The sequence below is a fragment of the Chiroxiphia lanceolata genome, chromosome 2 (assembly GCF_009829145.1).
Source record: "Chiroxiphia lanceolata isolate bChiLan1 chromosome 2, bChiLan1.pri, whole genome shotgun sequence".
Taxonomy (NCBI): domain Eukaryota; kingdom Metazoa; phylum Chordata; class Aves; order Passeriformes; family Pipridae; genus Chiroxiphia; species Chiroxiphia lanceolata.
In genome coordinates this window covers 97,581,030-97,607,430 of record NC_045638.1, presented here as the reverse complement: position 1 = coordinate 97,607,430, position 26,401 = coordinate 97,581,030, and the positions used below count along the sequence as shown (strand labels likewise).

Sequence of the window (26,401 nt, the reverse complement as noted above, 5' to 3'; positions counted from 1 at the left end):
CAGGAACCTGTGCTCCAGCATTATGGTTCTTCATTTCAGCCTGAAAGTGCCAGTGGTGAGGCTGGATAAAACTAGGTAAAAAGCTGTTGGTCAGATGATTGAGGTCCGGATGACCGAAGTAGTGTCTGGTACCTCATCCTGTGGAAATGGCCAGTGTCTAAATGAGCAGCTCAGTAACTGGGCTGCAGGAGAAATCTGGCTCCCTACAGCAGCTCAGTCCTCTGGTTAATGCTGCTTTTTGTGGGGCATGCCTGCTCTAGGGCTTTACACCCATTGAGGGGGCATGGTATCAGAGGGAACCAGCACACAGAACACAGCTAAGTGAACCTCTGGAGTCAAGACAACACTCTGGTGCTTGGGTGACTTTTCCCACATACACCTGAATCCTTCAACTTTTCAAAATCAGGCTGGAAACATCTCCCTCCTTTGCAGACAGGGAACTGGCCTCCAGGCAGAGGAGGTAGCCCTGGTGGATACACAGCCTGTTGTGAAAGTTTCTGAGCTCAGTGCCTATGAGAAGCCCAGCCTGCCCCCAGCTTTGAAATGCCTGTGTTGGTCTCTCAGCAGGTCGCCAATGCCTCGGACAGCTGGGCAGTGAGGGATGTCCCAGCCTCGCAGCACCGCCTGACCCTGTCCAGGCTGGACCCTGGGAGCCTCTATGAGGTGGAGATGGCTGCTCACAACTGTGCTGGCGAGGGACAGACAGCCATGGTGACCTTCCGGACTGGTAAAGGTCAAACCTTTCCCTGGGTGTTTTGCTCCGAGTCAGGGGAGGGCCCCTCAGAGACATCCTGTCCCAGCCCTGAGGCACAGGCACCAGGCTTAGGACAAAAGGGCCGTTTCTGCTCTGGAAATCCATCTGCCCTCAGCTTAGAGTGACTGTCAGAGCAAAAGTGGAAGGTAGGATGGGGAAAATCAGGTCCTCCCCTCTGTACGGGTTGAAACAAGTCCCTTCCTCCCTCCTTGTCTCAGTTGAACACCTGCAGAACTGTAGAAAATGGGTCTAGCGGGGATGTCAAGAGGTTTAATCCATCCTTTGCCTGGAGACACAATCAGCCTGTGGGGATTGTTCCCAACACCTGTTCATCTAATGTCTTTAAAAGCTTCTCTTGTGCTAAAGGAAACTCCAAGCTTTCCCATACAGTATGTGGGGTGCTGCACTGTCTTTGTCACTAAAAGGATATTCCAAATGTCCACACAAAGTCCCCATGTCCCCTGGCTGTTTTTCATGTCTCCAGCAGGTGTGGAGAATGTCATTCCCTTTGTAGCAAGCTTCCCCATAGTGGTGGGCTTGCTCACATCTCCCCTCAGGCCCCCATCTTGTGCTAATTACTACTTTCTCAAGGCAGAAATCTAAAAACATTTCAATAAAACCAATTAAAAGTTGTAGAAAATTAAATATGAGGGAGACCTATTAACAGTTTAACAAACTTGGCCCTTTAGCTTTAGTTCCTGCCTGCAGGCTGAGTGCTTTGAATCCCTAGGGCCTCTAGAGTCCATAGAGTATTTATTTCTGACCCTTGGCTGGGAATATTTTCTTTCCTCATCACATCACAAATTAACTCTGAGCCGCATCTCCATGTCAGTGATGCCACCTCCCTTCTGCACAGGTCGGCGCCCAAAACCAGAGATTGTTGCCAGCAAAGAGCAGCAAATCCAGAGGGATGACCCAGGCACGAGCACTCAGAGCAGTAACCAGTCTGACAACAGCCGTCTGTCCCGTAAGGCCCTCCTGGAATGGGGCAAGGAGGGAGGGCAAGGGGTGCTGGATCTCTTGTGGGTGGCAGTGGCCAGGCTATGCTGGGCTTGAAGTCTCCACTGGGTGAATCAAGACTGTGCAATGCTGTGGGTGGTCTCTACCTCCTGACAAGGAGAGGTCCTTCTTGAACATCCCTGCTACTGCCCTTGGCAGACTGTCTCAGGAGAGCAGGGAGATCCTACTGCCTGGCCCCACCTTTAATGCAATGACTTGTCAGAAACTCTCTGTCTCTTGCTGAGTTTCATGTGGAGGGTTCAGAAAGCCCTGCCATGAACTCTGTGAATGCGCAGGGTACAGGAACAACAAACTGCAGTGCACCAGTGGGTGCTGGCAGAGTGTGAGGAAGGAAAGGGGACCAAGTCCCTGCATGTGCTGGCATCCTCCCCTCTCAGCCAAGGCCTGACAAGGGCCGGTTAGTGCCCATTTAGGGGTGTAGGGTGCTCCATTTGGGTATTTTGCTGCACTGGAGAAACATCAGATCCCTACTGGTTTCTCCAATTTATTGTTTCCCACCTTGTGTTCGTTATTACTATTGCCATTATAATTTCTGTGAAATTCTCTCCTTCAGTCTGTATCTTTTTTGTAAAGTCCCATCAGCCTCCCCCGTACAATCATGTATTGCCTTTTCCTTCATGTTCACAGATTCGTTCATCTCTTTCTCTCCCGTCTTGTGATGATTTTCCTATCAAATTGTATTTCCCCAGTTTAGAACTTTTCCATATTTCCTCCTCAGCTGTTTCTTCTCAATCTCTCTTGTTTTCATCTCCTACACTTCTTTGTCCCCAGCGTTATCTCCCCTTGCTCACAGCCAGGCTTTTTGCTCCACCTCCAGCCCTGCATCCACACCTCTCACTGCTCTCCTTCCCATGATGGGGGTACACACCTCAAACCTTGTCTCATCCTACTTGAGCTGGGAGTGGGAAAGGAGCAAGATGCAAGCAGGAGTAAAAGATGTTTGTAGGCACAAACTGAAAGGAGTGGGGATTTGGGCGTGCCAGCTCTAATGAAGAGATGGAGGGAAGAGAGCATTCAGGATTTAAAGAGCATGGTGGGTTCGTGCAATGCAGGTCGTCCTTCCTTCACCCACATACCTCTGAGGTACATGATCCTCCAGACAGGGCAAGAAGGATATGTTTCATGGCCTTCTGTGCCTTTTGCAGCTCCAGAGGCACCAGACCGTCCAACCATATCTATGGCATCAGAGACATCTGTGTATGTGACCTGGATCCCCCGTGGGAATGGCGGGTTCCCCATCCAGTCTTTCCGTGTGGAATACAAGAAATTGAAGAAGCTGGGAGACTGGGTCCTGGCCACCAGTGACATTCCTCCCTCTCGCCTCTCTGTAGAAATCCCAGGCCTGGAGAAAGGTAGGCAGGTGTTCCCCTCCTTGCTTCCTGGAGGTCTGCAGGAAGGCTGCACAGTCCCTGTAGGATGGTTATCCATCTATCACATCATGCTAAGCCCCAGTGTGTGTGAGCAAAACAAAGCCTCCCTGGCTCCCGCCTTAGGTGCGTGGGGAAAAAGCTGCAGATGCTTCTCCAATTTCTCCAGCTGCAAAGACCAGCGTAGGTTTGACCTCCCTCAGGGAGGCTTAAACATGCTTTTCTACATTACAGGATATAGTTATTTAAAGGCATTTGGTTTTGCCATTTACTAGACAGGACAGAACTTTCTGTAGCCACAGGCAAGACAGATGGGCACACAATTCCCATTGCACTTCACATGAGAAAAGATTTCATCACTGAAAGCGTAAGAGGGGACATAACTACCCCAACCTAAAGACCAGTAAAATGATGATTGAGTAAAAACTACTTAGGCTTTGAGCTTTTAACTGATGTTTATGTACTTAAGTCACATGTAGTAGAGAAAGGACACCTTTCCATACCTGCTTTCAGGTCAGGATATCCTTTCATGCATCTCTTAAACCCCACACAAATCCAAAACTGCTACCTGACCTTTAGACCATCCAGACAGGAATTGGGGAAGGTAAATAAAAGCAGGCTCCATCAAGAACATGGCTGAAATGTGGCCATTCAGTGTTTATACCTAAATCACAAACTCCCTGTAGGCTCTTTGCCTTCTGGACAAGATGTAGCCCCTCTTCACAGACAGGCCTGTGCTAACAGTAGAAGTCTCTGCAACTCTTATTTCCCATTTTCCCCCTAGGCACATCCTATAAATTCCGTGTCCGGGCACTGAACATCCTGGGAGAGAGTGAGCCCAGTGCGGCGTCTCGGCCGTATGTGGTGTCTGGGTACAGCAACCGGGTCTACGAGCGCCCTGTGGCCGGGCCATACATCACCTTCACAGATGCCATCAACGAGACCACCATCATGCTGAAGTGGATGGTAAGGTTTGTAGGGGCCGAGATCTCTGCATGTGCAGGAAGAAGGTGTGTGGGAGCTACTTGCCCAGCTTACACCTCTTCCAGGTTACCACAGTGAAGCAAAAATAGATCAGAGATCCAATAGCTGCCTCCACCAAATGAGGACTGGGTTTGGGCCGCATAGAAGGGCAGGAAGTCCCTTGAATTCAACATTGTATACAGGAAGATTTCAGTGGATAACCTCAGGGTCTTGACCATTTTGATCAACAAGCACAGTTCAACAATGCATGGGGTGGCTGCTTGCTCTCCTGGCCAAATTCCTGGAATCCATTAGCACCTCTGTCTGTGCTAGTAGTTTCCAGCAGATATATCCTTCACTCTGACTTGCTGGATAGCAGTCCTAAGTGCTAAAAATCATTTACAGCAGTCCACCCCAGAGGATTTTTAGGAGTGGGCAGGATCTTTTGGATCACAAGCCCTGTTCCAAGTGTTTTCAACAGCTTAAAGCTTATTCAGAGGGATGTATTGCCCTCCTCTCTCCTAGTTGCTTCTAGCCAGAAATTGCTACAGGGCAGGATGGGCACTGCTGTTCATTTGAACACAAACAGTAGCTGATAAAATACTGTATGAAAGACAGCAAGAACATGTGAAGCGGGGACAGTACCGCCCTGGGTGTGGGAGAGGAAGAGAGCTGTCTTCAGAAACACAAGACTCCTGTGGTCACCAGTTTGTGGCAAGACGTAGTTTGTCTGGAAGCTATGAGCCTACTGGAGTCAAGATGAAGGTGTGTTTGCCCATGCCCAGTTGAGTCACTGTTGTTTAGGAATTTTTTCTCTGAATCATTGGTTGTAGCTGCTGAGAGCGAGCAGAGCACTGGATGCTTGGGGTGACAGGCCCAGACTCATGGCTTGTCTGTTACCTGAGAGAAGCAAAGTGTGAGAGTATAAAATAGCACTGAGCTCTTGTAAAGAAACCCCTACTGTGCAACACAAAGAAGATCCCTCTGCTAGGTTTTCTTCCTGTCCCATCCCACTTATCCAAACTGCTCCTCACCTAGAGCAATATGGAGCACAGACATCTCTACTAATTTCTCTGCTCTCCCTCCCATTCTCTGCAGTATATCCCAGCCAGCAACAACAACACTCCCATTCATGGATTTTACATCTACTACCGCCCCACTGACAGTGACAATGACAGTGACTACAAGAAGGACGTGGTGGAAGGTAGGAGAAATTGAGAGACTAGTCGCAGGTGTTGGTTTCTTCTGGAAGATGACACAGCCAGAAGGAGCCCTGTGCACAAAAGGTGGCGGCTGTCTGGGCCTACTCTTCCTAGCACTGCTGCAGAGCTGGGCCAGCCGTGTGTTCCCTGAGGAAGTTAACGTCACGTGTGTTTGTTCCCTCCTCAGGAGATCGGTACTGGCACTCCATCAGCCACCTGCAGCCAGAGACCTCGTATGACATTAAGATGCAATGCTTCAATGAGGGTGGCGAAAGCGAGTTCAGCAACGTGATGATCTGTGAAACCAAAGGTAACCAGCTTCACAGGGCAGCTCTGGGAGTGCAGCAGGTTGCCTTCCCTGCCTGCAGCTGTCAGAGCATAGCAGAGGAGGTACCATCCCTGCCTGACAGTGTGTCATCCAAGCTCAGGCAAGGTGATGGATGGAGGCAGCACTAGGGAGAAGAGAGACATAGGGTCATTCGTGCTGTTGATCAGTATGTGTATGTACTCACAGCAGTACTCACAGACCCCTTGCACAGAGTCCATCATTGTCCCTCAGAGTTGTAGTTAGCTTTTGTTTTCCTAGATGGTGACTTGAACCAGAAGGACTACCTTTCTCTTGCTGTGCCAAACTCCTGCATTGGGTTAGAAGCAGGTCCCAATGTTGTCTTCCAAGCAGCTGCACTGTCATGATAGGAACAGCATTGAGCCCAAGTGTGTGTTTTGGAGAAGCTATTTTCATTTTTGCTTTTGCTTTAGCAGTCCACAAACAGATCTGGCAAAGTTGTAAACCAAGCACAGAGGACTTGCCTGTACTGCAATATGCATCAGCCTGAGAAATCCTATCATCCAGGGCTGCTTCTTTAGATCCACCATAGTCTGCCCACTCCACAGCAGCATAGAAATCCCTGGAATAGGCTGCTATTCCATCTGCCATGTCTGTGTCTAACGCTCACTCTCTCTTCCCTTCACAGCTCGGAAGTCTCTTGGCCTGCCGGGTCGTCTTCCACCCTCCACAGTGCCCCCCCAGCAGCATCCCCCACTCAGTGGTGGGCACAGTGGCCTGGGGACAGGAGCCATGGTGGCCCGTTCCAGTGACTTGCCATACTTGATTGTAGGCGTTGTGCTGGGCTCTATTGTACTCCTCATCGTGGCTTTCATCCCCTTTTGCCTTTGGAGAGCCTGGTCCAAGCAGAGTAAGGGATCTTTCTTGAGGGCTAATTTAAAAGATATGCTTTGTGTGTGGATTAGATCTGACCCTGGGTGTAGTTGGTCAAACGCCCAAAATGTGAGGGCTGCACATTCTGGGAAGCAGGGAAAGGGTGGGCAGAGGGCAGGTCTTGGATGCTCTGTGGAACCCCATAAAGACAAAGGCCACTGTTTGTCCCTTGTTCTGCTTACCTTGTTGAAAAGGAACCTCAGGGACTAGGGGCAAAGGGACACTCCCCATTGGCAATTATGTAGGGCCCCTTTACACCATTTGGCTCCAAGGGTGCTTTGGGTGCCAAAACATCTTCCTGATAGGATAGCCTAACACTATCCCTGCTGAGCTTCAGGAAGCTCAGCTTTACCTCTGATTTTTCCCTCAGACTTCCCTTTTCTTCCCTCTGCAGAGCAAACCATTGACATGGGCTTTCCAGGAGCTGGGCTGCTGGTCTCATCCTGCCAGTACACCATGGTGCCACTGAGGGGCATCTCTGCTCCTCGTGCCAGTGGACACCCTTACATTAATGGGCAGCCCTACGCCAACAGGGCACACTTGAATGGCATCTGCCCCTCCTCAGGAGTGGGGTATGCAAGCACCAAGCCCCGAGATTACAGCCCAGATGAAGTGCCACCGGTATGTCCACACCTGTAGTTAAGAGCTGGTTTGACATGAGCTGGAGGCCATGGTTGCAGTGGGAGGGCTTCTCCAGAGTTTGCCACACTTTGCAGCATGTAGAACTGACAACACTGGCTTTTTAAAAGAGATTTCCTCTTTGCAGTGGAGTCTGAGACATGGGGGGAACAGGAAGGTCTCCAAAACACTGGTAAATGGGTGGTTTCTTGGGGCAGTGGCTCTTAAGTATGGAGGAGGTTCCTGTTTCTCCTGAGCGAAGCTCACAAGGACTGACAGTGCTGAGGACTCTGTGTGTAAAGAATAACACAGGCCAAGGCAGTGCCTTGGCAGAGACTATAAATTGGTTATTGTCCCCCACTGATTCAGCAGTAAGCATGAAGTGAGTTTCACTGTCCTCTGTAGCAAAATAAACAGCTTTCTCTGCCTTCTGCCATAAAAGCCTCACCCATTTGCCCCAGGGTTTCAATTCCCAGAAGCACCTGCTTCTTAATGTGCTATTGCTCCAAGAATCCTTCTCTGTCCTTCCAGACACACGAGGAGACCAACGCCTTGCTGCAGGCAAGAGTGCTGCAAAATGGGAATGCCCAGCAAGACTACCAGCCCTCCAGGTTAGTCCTGGCTTGTGGAGGGGGTGGATGGAACCCACAAGACTACACGCTCACAAAAGCTTGCCCTCAATACACTCCCATCTGTCCCAACTCATTTGGGAAACAAATCCATGCTCCACCACTAGGCCTTCTTGGTCCAAATTCTCATGTAAAGCTCATTCAGGGAGGAATAATTAAATTGTAGAGGTGTGTAAAGGTGGCCAAGACCTACTTCCCCTGTCCCCTTTTGCTCCTCCTACTCCTAAATGGGAGAATGAAAAGTAGAACGATAGAAGCAAGCAGCTATGACTGAATGCTGATAAACAGCTGCCCCAGAATCTGCCTGGGTTCCAGCTGGGGGTGCTTTGTGTCTCACTGTTCAGATGTCTTTATTACCGTGTTCCCTATGAGGCACTACTTCTCCCAGCTCCTGTGGCACTCACTAGCTGTTTGGATCAGGGATACCAGGTCCCATCACCTCATTCCCATCTCACAAGTAGATTCCCATTTCTTCCCCTCACTTAAGAATGCTGTGTGTCACTGCATTGATGCAGCTGGCTGTTACACAGGTTATCTCTTTCAAGGAAGAAAGATCTGTTAACAGCACCAAACCTCTCTGCCTGCCTCCCCAGATTGTCCAGCTCAAGAACAGAAGACAGCTCTTTCCTCTACAGTCTACCAGATGACTCCACCCACCAGCTTCTTCAGCAACAAGATGACTGTCCTCACCTTCAAGAGCACTTTGTTGGCCTCCATCATCCAGTAATGGGAAGCAAAGTGGGATGCCCTAGCCTGGATCCTCGACGGGACACCTTGTTCCACCAAGGTCAGTGGTGGAACACTTTGGAAAAGTCCATGTCTCCTTCATCTCATCATTTGAAGCTGATCTTGAAGGGAAGTCTCACTGTAAAGCATTTCTGGTTGCTCGTGTTCAAATTACGTGAATCCGTCTCCCTAGGACATGATCCATTGATCCACACCTGTAGTATGGATCAGACTTGTTTTGTGCAGTCATGGGATCGAATTCCCATACGGACTTTCAGAATGCACGTTCCTCTTTGACCAGAGTACCTCTCCTCAAAAAGTGAACTCTTAACTAAAAACCTCCCATCTCATCTCTCATTTCATCATGCATTGTAATTATTTCTTGCTCCTTTCCCTTTCAGGAAGCCCTTGCTGCCTAGGCCTAGTGCCAGTTGAAGAGGTAGAAAGACTAGAGTGCTGCCAGTCCAGAGGAGATCTCCATTCCCAGAATCCAGTGATCACATCTTTGGGTCAGGATCTACCAAGACACCTGAACAGCAGCCCGTCACCACTGAGACCTTTAGAGACTCACCCTCCCCCCAGCTAGGGACCAAGCTGCCTTTTGCAAAAGACTTATTCTAAAGAGAAAAAGAGAAAGGGTATTTATTTTTGTATAACACCCCTATTTATATATTTATGCACTTGTATATAGATGTATATGTGCCTTTTATAATGCTATGGAGACAGAAGGCATCCTCAGCAAGGTCACAGGAGGACCCAGGAAACAAAGCAGCAGCTCTCCATGGCACCGGCTGTTCATCAGAGCACAGGATTGCAACAGCTGGACAAGAGACATTGCTGGACACGGGCCCAAACAGAGCTGCCACCACCAAGGTCGAGTACCCTCTTGCAGGGAGGGCTTCACAAAAGGTCTTCTCCTGTCCCCTACAGGAAGGTTTGTTCCAGGAACACACTCCTGTGAATGGACTGGAGTTACACACTCTGCCTAATCAACTTAAACAACCCTTCACATACACGCCATCTGCAGCCACCTATCTGTAAAGACAAACCACGCTTTAACATCTCAAATAAAGGCTTTAGTCTTTGCTGTGCCTGGCTTTATGCTAATTCCTCACACAGAATGAGCCTTTTCTTTTTTTTTTTTTACTTGCAGACATACAGCAAGCAGGACACCTGGGGAATGGTGACATTTTCCTGCAGTTAGAGTTTTTCAAATAGCCACCCAGGTGAAATCTCCTTAATGCTGAGCTCAGAAGAGGGACAGCTGCTACTTGTGCCAGTTAAGTGACATGAAACTTCCAGTGAGGAGCACAGCTAGAGGAAATTTTCATTTATTTACAAGGATAGTTGCATGAGTTTGGTGATGGAGGGAGGCAGCCAGACACTCAAATCTCTGCCAGTCTTGTTTTCTTTACCCCCACCCCCATCCTGTGGTTTTCCAGTTTCAGGAACTTTCAGCATGCAGGCCTGTGGATAAGAGTGATTTTTTTTCCTTAAGGAAACATGGGATGCTCAGCACCTCCAAAGGGACTGTTAAGGAAACTTTCCTCTCTGACCATCCAGGAGCCACTCTGGCAGTCACACTCCCTCTACCCAAGACTTTTAACTGCTGGGACCGAAGCCCCTTCACAGTAGGCAGCTCCAGTGAGGCAACAGGTGCCCCTCTTGACTCTGCACACCCCCCACTCACACTATCAGACAAGTTTCTCTTACTGGCTCAACCCTGGATTCCCCAAAGCAGAGTCTCAAATGTTTGGTTCCTTAAAGTAATTTAATTGTGGTGCAACACCGTAACAGCTCAAGCGGGTGCCTCCCAGAAGGGACCCCAAACAAAAGAACCAGAGAGAGACACAAAGACCAGTGGCAAAAGGCACGGAGGGGGGAGGAACAGCAAGAGCAGCTACAGGTTGTCCAACCTATTCAATTAAAAATGAGCAACAACCCCCAAGTGTTCCCGTGCACTCTCAGAAGCCTTGCACTGGAAGACCTGTGCAACATAATCCTTCGCCCTGGGGGTGAAGGAAGTTTTCTCAGTAAGGGTAGGTGCTGTAAATGATCACATGCTGCTACCATACTAAATGCAAGAGGCAAAAAATAGTAAGACCTGAAAACACACTGAGCCTGGCTCTCTCACTCTGATCAGGCAGGTGCAAGTGGAGTTACAGGCTGACTTTACATTTGCTATACCCTCCTCATGCCAGGTAAATGCCATATCCTGCACTGCAGTGCAGTTTTCCACTGCTCCATACCCTTCTGAGCACCACAGGCCCTGAGGAAAAAAAGCCCCCTTGCTTTCTCCCAGTAAATAGCACTTTCCTTAAGTAGCTCAGTTAGCAGAGCAGTGCCGTTCCTGCTGGGATGCTCAGTAATAACAAATGCACCCTTAAGGCAGACCTCTTCTACCATTTTTGAGAACAAGGTACCAAAGCTGTATTTGCCCATGTGAAACTCTGATCCAGCTTTGCACAGCCACTTCACTGAAGAGCAGACAAACATAATGAACACACACACAGGGCACCTGTCCAGTGCAAGTCTCTCCAATGGACTGATAACAGTATTTAGTCGTTTTATTTGCAATTTATTTTATTCCATATCTGTTGCTGCAGTCATATTTTGATAGAGGAAACAAGTGTAACCCTTTACAACTAACCCCTATATAGCCAAAACAATTTCTCACTCTGAGCATGACTGCTGCCACAGTTAATTTTAAGGGCAACTTGGATTGCTAGTTACCATTGCTGGTGTAAGAACAAGGAGTACTTCAATTGGAGTCTCACAGTCCTGTGGTGAAAGATTGTAGAAAGAGGTGCCCCCCTTTCCTGCCAAGGAAAGTGAGTCCTTCTTTTCAGTACCCACCTCTTCTGACCAGATTGATCTCCTCTCTCAGGTGGGCTATGTCATGAGCCATGCGCATGAGCCGTGACCCCAGCCTGTCTCTCTCTTTCATGTCTGTAGTTTGGGTGCCCTGAAATTCTGCTCCCTGTATGGAGAGGAAAAAAAAGGCTCCTATAAAACATGGGAGGATGAACGGTGGAAATTTATTTCACGGGGGGAAAGTGAGGCTTTCCAAGAAGCAGGACATCTCCATGACTTCTCCGTTCCTTAGTGACGACTACTTGAAACTTGAGAGTGAGGGACCACTAACTTAGGCTGTCACAGGTGGCTGCCTTATCCCCCAGTACAGAGCAATAAAACCACTTTTCATTGGAACACTTTGTTACATGACTATTTCCATGTAACAAAGGAATATATTTTAATTCCTTCCTGCAAGGCATATTTTAATTAGAAATAAGATTAATTTGTTTCAGTCTTAGAAAGCAGCTAAGTAAGAAATTACAGAAATGCCAACGTATGGCTTCTTCAGGATCAGCTCATTACTCTCCCTTTCTACAAGATCTGGAGCAGCCATTCTTCCTGTCCCACTATTAGCCCAAACAGCAGAGCAGGGTGCAAGACCAGACAGCTGCTGAGGGCCAGATGATCCCTTACCCATTTCTGAACAGTCCCAAACCTGCATGTAGTACAGTGACTAAGAGGCTTACCAGATCATTTGGTAGTGAATCCAGCTTAGTTTCAAGTTGATGCTTTTCCTGGCAAAACTCTTCCAGCTGCAGCAGCTTGGTGGTGTTTTCCTTTGTCACCTTCATTAGCGTCTGCTGCAGTTCTAAGATTCTTTCCTGGAAATACGTAAAATATTGAGCAGGGATGAGAGAGGACAAAAAGTGTGAAGTGGGGAAGAAGTGCTAGGCACAATGTAAGTGTCACAGAAGTCATGTAAACAACAGACTGATCCTGCACACACCACCTGATCCCACAGTATCTTTAGTGCAATCTGTCATGTTTATATATATATATATATATATATGTACACACACATATATATATATTGCAAATGCCTAAGTAAGTGAAGCAGTTAGGCAAAACTGTGAGAAAGAGAAAGCCATTAGGTACATAGTACTCCTGTACCCTTCTGTGCCTTTCTGTAAGGGCAGCATAAGCATGTTGCCTCCTTGCACTAACAGTAGCTGAGCCTTAGGCTCCCCCAGATAGAGACATGAACTTTCCAGACTGCACAGACTGGCATCCCAGGCATGAGCCAGGGCTTGCCCTGTACTCAAACAGTTTGTCACTAAAGGTGGTGGGAGAAGGCAGTAGGTGCTGAATGCTACCTGAGAACCAAAGAGAAGCACTCTTGAAGAACTTCATATGGGGACTGAAGCAGAACAATGCATTTGAGGAAAATAAAACGAGATCATCAACTACATCCATGAGAAAATGGGATGTGCATCAGCAACTGGAGCAGAGGTAGGAAAGATGATGGATATTATAGTCTATTAATGACAAGTGAAAAATAATCAAACATGAGCATGTTCACAAAAGATTTTAGTGTAACTATTCAGCTCCAGGGAAATGAAGCCTTAACAGATAATCATAACACGTTCGTCTTCCTCATTTTCCTCCTCCTTACCTCCCATTTTTTAAGCTCCAGGTAATGCTCATATTCTTTCTCCATTATTTTCACTTTCATGTCCTCCATGGGTATGTTAACAGAGTGTGCTTGTACTGCTTCAAAATCAACCAGCCGACCAAACTTCTCCATCATCAGATGATTGCACTTCTCTTCCAGTCCTAACAGAGGGGCACGAATGGCAGCACTGTTGGTTAATAAGAATTTCTGCCTTATCCCAGCTTTTTCTCTGACCTCTTTTGTATTTGTTTTCTAATAAATAATTCACACAAACCCACACAGAGCTCACAGTTGAGTATTGCTGTTTGCCCTTGCCCATGATCACGCCTGTGTGCTCATCAAGCCACACTCTAAGCCAGTCCTAGTAAGCCATTCCCACACCATAGGCTATATAGGGCCTCTGCAGGTCTGGTGGTGCTAGACACAGCTTTGGGTTTAGTTCTTGGGACAGTGCTTTGAATAGGGCTTGTTTCATTCTTCTGATGTTACACAGAAGAGGAAATTGCCAAAAAAAGCTTACATAGCTTTGGGGAAGCAACTTCCTTCCTAGGAGTTCTGGTTTATAATCAGAAATAGCAATCATGTATCCAGACTTCCAGTGTCTCGCCTCAGTCAACTCTACTTATACTAAGGTCCCAAATTATTTTGCACAGCCTGTGGAAGTATAGAGACAGACCCATGGTGAGTACCCACACCCAGTGAGGGGGAAGGAATGAGCATTAGCGTGCTGTGTAGTTCAGAGTCTCTGTTACTCACGTCGAATCTCTGTCTCCATCTCCTTTTTGTCCTGGACAAGCTGCCTATGTTTCTCCCGGGCCTTCTTATAATGCTCCCTTTGCACTGTCTTCTCATTACGTAAGTCCACAACTCTCTTCTGCAGGTACTCCAAGGACTGACTGGTAAATACCAAAGCCTGGGAGAAGTCGCTGGGCATCTCCCCATCAACTAAGCACTGCACCTGCAAGAATCAGCCACAAATAAGCAAGGCTGACTTTACTTATTAAGGTGACTTTACTTATTAAGGTGACTTTACTTATTAAGGGTGCTGGTGATCTCTGGGTAACAAATGTGTGAGCAATAGAGAACTAAGGAGGGAGGTAATAGTAAGTGTGAGCACAACTCGTGTTTTGGGCCAGGGAATTGTTACCACTCAGTGAAGCTGAAAGACCACTTAGATCTATCACGACTGCCTACACATAAAGCTGTCCACCCTTCAAAGGCTACTGGAACAAAGGGAGAGTAAGCCACTCCCTGTCAGCTGTAATTTTGAATTATCTGGGAGCTGCAGGATTGCACAGTCAGGCCTTAGACTCCCCTGTCTTTATTATGAACCTTTTAATGATGGGAGATAGAACAAATGGAGAGAGCTGAGCTTGCCTCAAAAGTATACAGGCACTAACAGGCAGAGCCCTATCTTCTCTGAGGACATGATCCAGCCCAGACAAAAAACCAGTATTGTCATGAGTTTTCCTCTTAATTTTCTGCTATCTTCCCTGTGCTCACAGCTGTATAAACAAATGCAGTGTATCCAATCCAACATTATTGAACTGGGCAGAACTCACATGAGTTTCAATAGTTTTGGGGCTTTTTTGGTCTGTTTTTTTTTAGGGTGGGTTTTGGTTATTTTTCCAGAAGAATATCAGTAGATAAGGTCCTGAAGGAAAATACCATGCCAAACCTATAAAGCACCTGAAGACTATGCACATTTCAGCAATGGACCAACCTGCCTGTCCTTACCTCATTTCTGTCAGTCCAGGAGAAGGAAAAAAAAAAGAATTCTAGAGGAAATAGCAGCATGAAGTTCAATTAATGGCACTTCACTCCCAGGATAATATGGTGAATCAGGAACTAAGGGGCCCACAGAACAGTAACACCATTGTTTAGATGTACATAGGCCATTCTGCACCTGCAGATGCACAACATCTTGAATTACCTGATGGAGTTTCAAAGGCACAACTACATTTAGCTCATTCAGTCTCTGCAGCTTTTCCCACTGAAAGATCTCCAGATCCCTCTTTGTTGTGTCCAGACTGGTTTCCACTTCTTTTGCCTGCAGAAAGACAAACTGTGGATTAAAAAAATCCTGTAGTACTCAAAATATAGAAGGTAGCAAGGTTCTGGTCCTCATCCTAAGGGAAAGAAGTATAGAAAAAAATGCTCTTTTACTTTTTTTTATTATATATTATAGGTGAGTTTCACAGACAAACACGAGGCTCATCTATATATTCAAGCAGTATTCTAACCTGAATATGTCTGTACACATGTGCACCCGTAAATGTCTCCTTAGAGAAGCCCTGTATATATCAAGAGACAGCTGCTTTGTTTAACATCTAAAATACTTGTAGATCTACAGAGCCTGCAAGATAATTTTTATTGTGTTATGCCTGGAAATGCTTATTGATTCTGCATGAGAAAGAAACAATTCAGACTCAAATGTCAGACCCCAGGGTGAATATGTGGCAGCTGGCACTTAGGAAAGCCTTTAAAAACTAAACAAAAAATGTTGTAAGTTAAGCATATTTTATGGAACATTTTTGAGACACAATAAAAGAAAGACTTGCATAATGTTATTTTGGTAGCACTCTCTCTCTATCCTGGATAACCCTTCAAATGAATATATTTTTGAATTAATATAAATGAAATGTCTTCGTGAATGCAGGAGTTCAAAAAAGCTAAAAGGAAAATTTGCATCAAGAGTTTATTCAGTGATTATCTGTGACAAAGAGCAAAAGAAAATAACTAAAAGCAAAAGAAATAGATGGAACAATAGCAGTTTTATGCATTTATTTTAACCTACATTTGTGTTAGGATAAGTATTCTTCCATCTCTCCATCCCCATACACCTGCACAGAGGATTGGGCAGGCTACACCAGGTGTTTCTTCTGATCCAGAGAATCCAGCTTCTGCTGCTGCATGATGGCTAAATAGCTGGAAAGGGACTGGACCTAAAACCGGGATCCAGCCTCACAGAAGCTAAGCTGGGACTACCTTGATTCCCCCTTTTCAGGAGGACAGGTGACCCACGTTGAGATGCCTCCTGCCTCTGTGCTACCTCCACCCAAACTGAGGCCTTTCAAAGGCTTAGGATTTTGTTTATACATCTTAGCCAAAATCACTAGCACAACATTTTCAGTGGAGCATGCTGATGTTTGCTGAGAAAACACTACAATACCTTTTCAGCCAAGGCATTATATTTCTTTCTGAGGTCAGCAGCAATTTTCTTCTCCTCTGCTAAAGCTCTCTCAATGTCTAACCGCTGCTGCCGGAGCTGGAGGGTGTTTAGGAAGAGTGCCTCGTCGCAGTCTGAGGAGGAAAGAGCCAAAGAACAGCTTAGTTCCATTATGACTGTACTATAGTTACTGGCTGGAGCTGGTAGCATCTCCTACTGTGCACATTGCCCAGTGTTCCTCTTAATAAGACCAGGGTTTTGGTCTTATGTTTGAGCTTTCTCAAACATAAATCCCGTGGGCCACATTCCTCCATGAGGTGGTGAATGTCTTGGATGGATCTTTTTTTCTTTACATTCAGTAAGTTTGTTTCCAGAAGTCAGATTAAATGCATCAAAGCCAACATTAAAGCCAAGTGCTCAAAAATTAGCTTTTTTAAGCAATACAGTCTCAGTAATTAATACATGTTACAGTTCAGTTATGTGAACACATAGTTTTTTATCCATAGCACCCTTCTCTATAAATTAAGAACTTGCTGTAGGATTCAGTTCTAGCTCTGTTTGTAAACGAAGCTGTGGTTCACAGGACCTCTTTCATTTGTTTCATGGTAAGGAAGACCTGCGAATTTCTATCTAACACTGTGATTTCAGTCATACTAATCAAGTGCATAATTATGCCCAAATCAGCAGGCAAAGTAATAAAAAACAGAGTCCAATAAAGGCAAAGAAAATGACACATGAAAAGACAAGTAATTTCCCTATTAAATTAGCAATTTGGACTTTTTAAATAAAAAGTAAAAATATTCATTTCTTCACAACATTTCATTGAAAAATGAGATGAATGAGGAGTTAATAAAAAATTCAATTTGTGGAAATGATATTAAAATCCAATTAAAAAAAAAAGTAAGGTGGACTGTTAGTAAGTTCTAACTTAAAAATGAAGCAGTGTTGTTACATGGTCATTGGCATATCAATTGAAGATTTTTTTAAAAAACAACACCCTAAATTAGTTAAACTCAGACAAAAGAAAAAGCAGGGGAGAAGTTTCTTGCCTTTTTTGAATGCACGGATGAAGAGGATTTTGCAAAGTAAAGCTCCCAACCTTTCAGATACCCTTAAGAGAGCAGCCTAGCAACAGGCAATTGCTGCATAAATCCACGAGGTGGTAACAAAGAGCTTCAATTAACAGCATGGTAGAGCCTCAGAACTTCCCTGAACAGGGAGGGATCCTGCTAGGCCAGGCAGGAGGTTTCAGAGAGCAGCTACAGCCTTGCTACAGCTCCACTCCTGACAGGAGCCTTTTTTCTCCACAAAACAGCCGTGATGGTGAGTGGTTCTTTACACAAAATAATTAATTCTTAGTGCTTACCTAAGTTTTATTTTTCCAAACTTTTTAATTACAGTACCCTATGCTACCAGCTGTTTCATTATCTTCACTGAGATTTCCTGGGAAAAAACGCTGCACTCAGGAGGGGCACACACATTCCAGCCCTTCACGGCTTTAATATGCAGTGAATAATGAAAAATTCTGTGTTTTCTTTTTAAATACACAATACTGTCCCTAAAGCTAAACAATTAGTCAATGCAAGGAAATAATGGCTTAAGTACCATCCGGGCAAACAGAGTCATCAAAGACTTCATCTTCAGATCCAGAATCTTCTTCATCAGGCTTCAAGTCAGACTCTTCATCCTCCCCTTCACTCTCATCTTCTTCATCTGAAAGAAAGAGACAGTAACGTTGGCTTGCAAAACACCTCCAGACCCACAGCTGTGCATTATGCCAATGTGCTGGTGAACATAATCCCAATAATCCATGAAAGATCATCCTGGTAATAGGTGAATCCAGGCACCTTGTGCCTATTGCATTGATCTGATGATTTCACAGAAAAGAAAAAAGAGGGGAAAAGAAAGAGGGAGAGAGATCACCTAGTAAAGGTAAAGGCACAGGTATATTTTTGGGACTTCAATAATGTTTCCTCTCTATACACGCCAGGAATTTAAAACTTGTGGGTTTATCATTCTACTACACAGATTAATCAATCACACAAAATATGGAGGCACAAATCTATTATAAAAGCATCACCATTGTCTGCACTTTTTGCTAATCCTGTCCCTCTTGAAATCAAAAGCCAAGTCAGGAAGAGCACAAGTATTTTAGCTCAGTACGGCTGCCTAGCTTTAACAGTGTAAAACTGAGTCACTAAGACAAATTAAATCCTTTTGTAATATGTTTAGTCCTGTGACTAATAGATGATTGCAGATTAGGTTTATGATCTCTCATCAGTCAATGGGCAGATTAAAGCAGAATGTCATGAGTGTGACAGACTAATAACTTATCCATAGCTCCCATTGGTACAGCATAGGAAGTACCTATTTAAAGCTTTGCCTCTTCTTTTTACCAATTATCAGTCATCAATATTGACTTACAGGAAGTAAACTGCAGGACCTATGATCAGACCAACTGTAGTCATGTTAGAAACTGAATCACAGCATTGTTATCATTCAGGATAGTTGCCATAGAACACCTTGTCAGTATACAAACAAATACGGGTAGATCTGATCTATGGGTTTTTGAACTGACTTGAGTGCTGCATGTACTCAGGGCCCCAGATAGAGTGAGAGACGTTTACTTGACCACACAGACATACATGTAACAAATCCATAAAACAAAAAGAACAGAATCTCCAACCTGCTTCTCTTCCTACTTCTCTTTTTTCCACACACTCGATTTTCTTCTTCAGAACCTTGGTCAGAAAATGGGCAAATTCATTGTCTTCTCCAAGGGATGCTTGGAAGTTGGCATAAAGAGCTTTCTTACATTCCCGAAGCTTTAAAATCTCACACTTTTTATCCTCCATTTGTGCAAGGTAGCTCTTCAATTCCAGCTAAAGAAACAAAAAAACCTACTTCAGTTAAAAGGTAAACCCATGTGTATGTATATATGATGCATCTGTGAAGATCTGGATATGCAAAACTCATCTTTCTCTCTTTAAACCCATGGTTCAACCAAGCAACACCTAGGAGTATGTTCTTAAAGTATGTGATTTGTCACTTATGCCACATCATGAAGTACCCATTAAAATGCAAACATTAAGATTATGAAAAGATTAAGTATTTGAAGTTAAAAGTGACCGTCCCAGGTTGATCATAAGAGTTTCTTGGTTTTCAAAATCTAGCACTAGACACTGCATCAGTGCTAAAATGAAGCAAAAGCATGCCACCATTTACTTTATGGCTTGCTTTTGTTTCAACCCGTGCATTAATGGTACTGTTAAATCTAGAGACACGTGGCCTATTTACTTGTATGGCCTCCTGTTCACTGATGAGGGCGTAAATTTGCTCCTGGAGAAAGTCCTCATGTTTCTCAAGTTTCTTCAGGATAAGCAGCTCTTCACAGCATGTGATGCAGCGCAGGTCAGCATTTTTCATCTGCACATCCATCTTCAGCTTCTTGTGCCGCAAAAGGCGAAGTTCAGCATCAAAGTTGATCACCAGCATGTTGATCTGGAGCACATCAGAGTCAAACAGGAAAAGTATTACGAGTGGAGCTAAACATGTAAATCTAGAGAAAGGAGCAGAAGGGTAAAATTCTCTCTGCCAAATCAACAACTCAATCAACTGGATTACTGAAGCACTTAGAAAGACAAAGTTACCCCCAGATGTTTCTTCGTTCTCAGTTCTATAGTAAAACAATCACTAGGGATTCACAGGAATCTTTCACTGCATTCCACTGCACCCTAGAAATATTTTACTCTTCAGAGAATACTTTACAGTAAGTCTGTGGTTTACAGTAGTTTATGTAGCAATAAATAAGTCTTCTGCCTTGACAGACCTCTTTTGGAATACCTGCCAGCTCTTCCTTAAACATTTACAGTTAAATCAGTACTAGCAGCTGCCAACGTTAACTTACATATATGTGACTGTCACAGGAGAATTTGGATATTCCCTCAAAACATTCATATGCATAAACACAAGAGTGTCTGTGTTGGAGAAGACTAAAGAATCGATGGCCCGTAGCAGAAGTTAGAGAAAAGATAGCAAGAAATGGAGCAAACGGGTGTACCTCTGGTACACTCCTCTCCATACCCTCCTAATTCTGACTTAGGGACATCCTGAATTTGAAGCAGTATGCTTGTGTTCACCAGCTTTGAACGGATTTTTCTTCCAAAGTTTATCAAATTGTAGCTTCCCCCACATCCTCACACTGAGTTCCAAAGCTTAGCTATTGTTGGGTAGGAAAACTACTTCCATTTGCATGTTTCAAGCTTTCTATGTGACCATTTCATTTGATATCTCTCTTTTTTTTAAGAGATGATTCCCACTCTCCTTGTCTATGCTATTCATAATTTTATTACATCTCTACCACTGTTTCAGTTGCTCTTTTTGCAGGCCAAAGATGTTTTATCCGTTTAGATGTACCTTTAAAAGAAGCTTTTCCATGACTAATCATTTTGGCTACTCTCTTTTGCATCTTTTCTAATCCTAAAAAATAGTTTTCGAGACCAAAGAGTTGGGACTACAGTTATTTAAGAGCTGAGAACATCATGAATCTACAAAGTTGTAGTGATGCTCCTTTTTTAACTCTTTGTAATTTTTCAAGTACTGTCTAATATTTTACGTGGGGTTTTTTGCCCATAGTTTCACAGAACAATCAATAAGAAATCTAAGATGTGTTTTTCAAGTAATAATAGCCCACAGGTCATAGTTATGGATTTATAGTGATTTACACTGCAAATTTGCCACAGATATAATTTTTTGAACTTCAGAAAGGTAATAGCTGCAATCCTGAGAAAAAAAGGGCTTTGGTTTTGTTTCTGATCCAGTGGCCTCGTTTAATCTGACAAAAATAGCTTTTGATTTCCTACCTTTTTAATCAAGGTCTCCTGGAAGTATAGATTTTTTATCTTCTCCCTCTTTAAAATTTCCAGTTCTATTTCTGTTGGCTTTGCTTTCTCAGTCTCAAACACCTTCTGCTGCTCTGTGCCCACAGATGATGCTGTGTTCACTGGGTGTGTATCTGCAGCCTGTGCCATGGGGTCAGTCTCCTCCACTGAAGGAGCTGGAAAAAACCCACGTCTAAATGCACGAAACGAGGCAGACCCTTCCAATTGTTCCTGGGGCTTTGCCTTGGCCAGCTCCTCTTTGAACCTCTGGAGGATGTCACTGTTGCACTCAAATTTTTTTTCAGGGACCTCATCTGGGTGTAGCTGAGGGATCAGGGGAACAGGGAGACGTTCTGACAAATCCAAGGTTGCCTGTATGGATTTCAACTCCTTCACTAAACACTTGATTTCATCAATAATAGAAACCTTGAGGTCCCGCAAAGACACGATCTCTTTGTTCATATTCGCTTTCTTCCTATGGATCTGCAATGGAAAAACAATTTTAGTAGGATTCCCCAGGAATACTTACATAATAAGAAATCTTCCTCAACACAAGAAGGCTAACATTATCCTGGATTGTGTTAGGGAGTATTGCCACAGGTCAAGAGACGTGACCCCTCGTCAGCATGGCAAGGTCACATTTGGAGTTCTGTGTCCAGTTCTGGGCTCCCCAGTACAAGAGAGAAACAGTGCTACTGGAGACAGTCCAGTGAAGGGCCACTAAGATGATCAGGGAACTGGAGCATCTCTTCTCTGAGGAAAGGCTGAGAGAGCAAGGACTGTTCAGCATGGAGAAGAGAAGGCTTGGGGTGGATGTCATCAATGTATATAAATACCTGAAGGAAGCATGCAAAGAGGATGGAGCCAGGCTCTTTTAAGTGGTGCCCAATGACTGGCTAGAGGAGATGGGCACAAACTCAAACCCAAGTGGTTCCCTCTGAACATCAGGAAACACTTTTTTACTGTGAGGGTAACTGAACACTGGCACAGATTGCCTAGTGAGGTTGCAGGGTCTCAATCCTTGGAGATATTGGAAAGCCATTAGGACATGGTCCTGGGCAACCTCCTCTGTATAGTCTTGTTTGAGCAGAGGGTTTGGACTAGATTACCATCAGAAGCATCTTCCTACTTCTGTCATTCTGCAATAAGGAGATGCTGTATTAGTTGACCCTTTTGACATGAAATAATAATTGAATGTGATCTATCATTAACAGATTTGGCAAAAACCTCTCTGATCTTTATAACAGAAAATAAGCCTATACACCACCTACCTGAAGTAACTGGAAATCTTCATCTATACAAACCCGGAATTTATGAAAAGAATTGTTTCCTTTGTTTGTATTGCTTGTCCTAATGAGTTAGGTTAATCACTGGGTATCTGGTAGCATCAGCACTACAATGAAGTGCTGAAGCCCAAGCATGAGACTAAAGTGATCCAAAAGACCCCCTGTGACTGTAGCATTGATTCTATAATGCTTAGACCTCACTGTCAAAGTCATCCAGCACACAGGGTGCCTGAGATCAGGCAACACGTTCATGAGGATAAGGCTGGAGAAGACTCAAGGCCACTTCACCAGGCAAAGAGAAACCATGCAGCAAAGAGGCTCCTCTGTCACTAAGCAGGGCAAGAAAGAAGCCTTCCTACCAAAAAGTAACTAGGCAGTTCCAAGTGCAATAGATGTATTTCTTCACTGTTCTTTTAGATAAAGAAATGTGTCACTATTTGCACTCCAACAAAATAAAATGAAAAACAGTTCCTATGAGAAAGACTGGGAGAAAGAAGTCACAAGGAAAGCAGCAAAGATACTGCACAACACTTGTGCTTATTGTGTATTTGTGGTTAAAAGATGTGTGGTAGCTGTAGGAGTCCTATCGCAGCAAGGTGGCTCCAAAAGACCTGATTTCTCAGGAAGATTCTAGAATCAGTGATAGCCAAAGTGCAAATATGGGGAGGCCACACTAGAAACACTCATCCTTGCTCACATCTCTGTTTTTGGAAAGGTATTTCATGGGGGGGATGTATTTAGCTCAGTGTTTTGCTACATGATAAGACTTTCTGAAGAATTCAAAAAGACGTCTGTTCCTACTGAAATACTAGTAAAGGTAAATTCTCTTTCTCATTTATAATGAGCCATCTGAAGATTATCCTGGATTGAAGGTGAAGCACTAACAGTTCACAAGAAAAAGGCTGATTTGTAACTGAAGCTGACTCAACACAGCAGTCTGTCCTTCAAGGCTTCTTCCTACATCCACTTTGATTTCCTTTCAAAAAATTTCTTCAGTGACTAATACACTATCCTCCCTTCCCCCTCCACCAAAAAAGGGGAAATATACACAGCAACGAAGCAGTTTACATACCAACTCTTTCAGGGATGAAAGCTGCATCATCTTCTTCTCAGTGTTCACATACTTGTGTTCAGGGAGTTTGTAGTCAGAGGCAGTCTTGAGCTGATAACATCCCATATTCTCCCGTTCTTCTTTGATCTCCTCAGCATCTTTGGGATTCTCATAGTCATTGCGAGGTTTGCTCTTGTATCTGGTAGGTACAAAATAAAGCTGAACTTTAAGACAGAGAGCATACAGATGAACAAACAGGATGATTTCACACCTTCTGATTTGTGCAGCAAGGAAAGCGAAAGAGGGATCAAGAATGATAAGCCTCTTTCACAAAAGGATGGCTACTTTGGCAAGAATATCCTTGCACACTTGAAAGAAAACCTCAGATTATTTTTTTTTTCCCCTAAGAATTCTTAAAACATAGTTCTGTTATGGGACAGTTTAAACCTTCACACTCGGACTGAGTTCTGGGTTAAGTAAGTACATGCTGCTCTCAATTTCAGGGAGCCATGTGTCAACAGTCTACCAGCCTGTAGCACAGAATACCTTATCCTGCTCTATATTGTTAAACACTCGATAACCTTAAAAGCCTTGTATTCTGACTCACATTGGTCCCATTCCCTTTTATTCATCTCTTAATGAAGAACTTCTGTACTTCCATGAACATAGAATCATAGAATGGTTGGGGTTGGAAGGAACCTTAATGATCATCTAGTTCCAATCCTCGTGCCATAGGCAAGGGTACCTTCCACCAGGTTGCTCAAAGCCCCATCCGACCTGGCCTTGAAAAAAAATCATTCAAAGATGTTACTTAGGTTACACATTAGGAAAAGGTTTTTCACCCAGAGGGTGGTTGAGCACTGGATCAGGCTCCTCAGAGAAATAGTCACAGCACCAAGCCTGACAAAGTTCAGTAAGCATTTGGACAATGCTCTCAGGCACATGGTGTGATTCTTGGGGCAGTCCTGTGCACGGCCAGGAGCTGGATGTCAGTGATCCTTGTGGCTCCCTTCCAACTCAGGATATTCCATGATTCTGTGAAATATGCCACCCTTTCTTGCCTCTCAAGATAAAGATCATCATGGAGCATGAAGGCCTATTACAAACACTGACATAATGGCTGTAATATTCACACCAGTGACCTAACCCACCTGTTACAGTATCTGCTCCATGTGGTGCTGACAGGATTAACCGAGAGTTGACTGTAATGGCCTAGGTGTCTCTCAGTCATGATCAATTTAGACATATTTTACTACCTAGCTGAATTCAAATTTGTTAATAGCTTAGAAGAACCATAGAAACTAACTGAAATATTTTAATGCTCTCTTGAGACTCAGAGATACATGAACATTCATCTATTTTAATTACAGCCTTTAGGAATATAAAAACCTAAGCAGAGAGATTATAGTGCCATATGACAGCTATATAGCATTACTTGATCTCAGACAAGAAGCACAACTAAAAGGGCACAGAGACCAGTTCAAAACTCACAATTCATCCCACTGTGCCTTCCTCTTTATGATCTTGGCTTTAATTTTGTCAGATTTCTCAACAATTCTTCTGATTTTCTCACGTTTCATTTCTATATAACGTGCAGTTGGCTTTTGGACCTCTGGCATCTTCAGCTCTTCAGCCTCATCCACAAAAATTCTAATATCTGGACCAAAAAATAACTATGTGAAGTTATAAATACCATGCAGCACAGTGCCGTCCCAACTACTGGAAAGCCCCTGGGACAACTCCTGTAGAGCTGATGTAAATCAGTATAGTTACAGTGTAGTGGAGGTTCTGAAAGTATTCAGGTTCTTTGACCTGGCTCTTAGTCACATTCTACCCATGGGGTTGATAGACAATTTGCAACATTGACCTAAACGTGGAAAACTATGTATGAGTGTTACTATGTATGTAGGTACTGAAAAAATACCACACTACATTTCTTTACCTGCGTTTACACTTATTTCTTTAGCTTGGACTCATGGAAACAAACTGAGGTGAAAGACAGAAATCATATTACTGCAACACGTAAATAGTTATCATTACCACTATGTATATGCCTTTTCTCTGTGGTGATCTCCATTTTTTTTGCTGCTTCTGCCTGTTTAAGTGCTCTCCACTTGTCTTTAAGTACTTTCCACTTGCTGCCCACTTGTTCCTTATCTTGGCTGTATTTCTCAGTCACTGGTAGAAGTTTGTAGGTGGAAATCTGATGATTGCTTTGAATAGCATGAACAACAACAGTAAATTCTAGTGAGTCCCGAAACCTGAAAAGCCAAAATAGAAAAAACTGTCAGTAAAAATTTAGTCAGTAGGCACAAGATACCACTTTGCCTTGACCAAAAGGACATGAATAGTGTAGTTTACTTATTGCATATGCAATCATTACACAAAAATTCAGAAGTCATAAGTAATATTTAAGTGCTGTAAGTAATATAGCATATGCTATTACAGCATAACATCTGACACTATCTATTGACATTTATCCAACCTAGGAATGGAGACGCTCAAGAATAAATATATTAAGACCTCTCCTAATATTGAAACTTACACCAGGTTCTTCATGAGAATAACTTTCATCTTCCATTAAGGAATTATTAAAAACATGTTCATTCAAGCCTTTTCCCCAGTCCTCTGTGTGCCTAAGGTGTCTTTTTTATTGTGTATTATTTATATTGTGTATTTATTTTTAGGAATTCATCTTTTGCTAGATACTTAGATTTACAAAAAGCAACCCCAAATGCACCTCATGTTTAAACTTGTGTTCTTGAGAAAGTTTTTGCATACCTTTAAATTGTAGAGAGAACACTGTGTTAGCAATGACACTAAAATATCTGACGGACATGCAACATGCCTGAAAAACAGGCGTTCATTTCACAGGTTGTTCTTTAACATTTCAATAACAGTTCTGGGCTCTTACTGAACTTAGAGGTAAAACTCCAGGCAAACAGTCTCAACCAGCTTTCTTGATATAGAAGTGAATAAGAATGAAGCTATTTCTTTCATTTGACTATCTGAATTTTTATCAAAGATTCAAAAGAACTAATTTCACACA

General features: G+C 43.9%; 2 protein-coding genes across 6 annotated transcripts in view; one reads left to right on the top strand and one right to left on the bottom strand.

Annotated features, from left to right (window-relative positions):
- The window catches only part of BOC (BOC cell adhesion associated, oncogene regulated), a 96,338-nt gene extending 86,749 nt beyond the window's left edge, over positions 1-9,589 (top strand). For 2 of the 3 annotated variants that reach the window (XM_032678801.1, XM_032678800.1), the window contains exons 9-19: positions 568-727; positions 1,611-1,721; positions 2,920-3,126; positions 3,926-4,107; positions 5,203-5,308; positions 5,494-5,616; positions 6,281-6,502; positions 6,920-7,146; positions 7,675-7,754; positions 8,366-8,559; positions 8,900-9,589. In XM_032678801.1, the coding sequence (XP_032534692.1) occupies positions 568-727; positions 1,611-1,721; positions 2,920-3,126; positions 3,926-4,107; positions 5,203-5,308; positions 5,494-5,616; positions 6,281-6,502; positions 6,920-7,146; positions 7,675-7,754; positions 8,366-8,559; positions 8,900-9,084 (1,797 nt within the window). In that variant the 3' untranslated portion in view covers positions 9,085-9,589. Of the gene's footprint in view, positions 1-564; positions 728-1,610; positions 1,722-2,919; positions 3,127-3,925; positions 4,108-5,202; positions 5,309-5,493; positions 5,617-6,280; positions 6,503-6,919; positions 7,147-7,674; positions 7,755-8,365; positions 8,560-8,899 lie in introns of all 3 variants that reach the window. The other variant, XM_032678799.1, reaches the window with a different exon arrangement.
- A 1,466-nt stretch (positions 9,590-11,055) lies between these two features.
- Positions 11,056-26,401, bottom strand: part of CFAP44 (cilia and flagella associated protein 44) — a 42,890-nt gene continuing 27,544 nt past the window's right edge. For all 3 annotated transcript variants that reach the window (XM_032678796.1, XM_032678797.1, XM_032678798.1), the window contains 13 exons: positions 25,393-25,613; positions 24,844-25,009; positions 23,374-23,551; positions 20,998-21,498; positions 19,433-19,636; positions 18,822-19,017; positions 17,741-17,848; positions 16,139-16,269; positions 14,900-15,016; positions 13,723-13,924; positions 12,967-13,127; positions 12,041-12,175; positions 11,056-11,478 (listed from right to left, as the gene is read on the bottom strand). In XM_032678796.1, the coding sequence (XP_032534687.1) occupies positions 11,344-11,478; positions 12,041-12,175; positions 12,967-13,127; positions 13,723-13,924; positions 14,900-15,016; positions 16,139-16,269; positions 17,741-17,848; positions 18,822-19,017; positions 19,433-19,636; positions 20,998-21,498; positions 23,374-23,551; positions 24,844-25,009; positions 25,393-25,613 (2,455 nt within the window). In that variant the 3' untranslated portion in view covers positions 11,056-11,343. The remainder of the gene's footprint in view (positions 11,479-12,040; positions 12,176-12,966; positions 13,128-13,722; positions 13,925-14,899; positions 15,017-16,138; positions 16,270-17,740; positions 17,849-18,821; positions 19,018-19,432; positions 19,637-20,997; positions 21,499-23,373; positions 23,552-24,843; positions 25,010-25,392; positions 25,614-26,401) is intronic.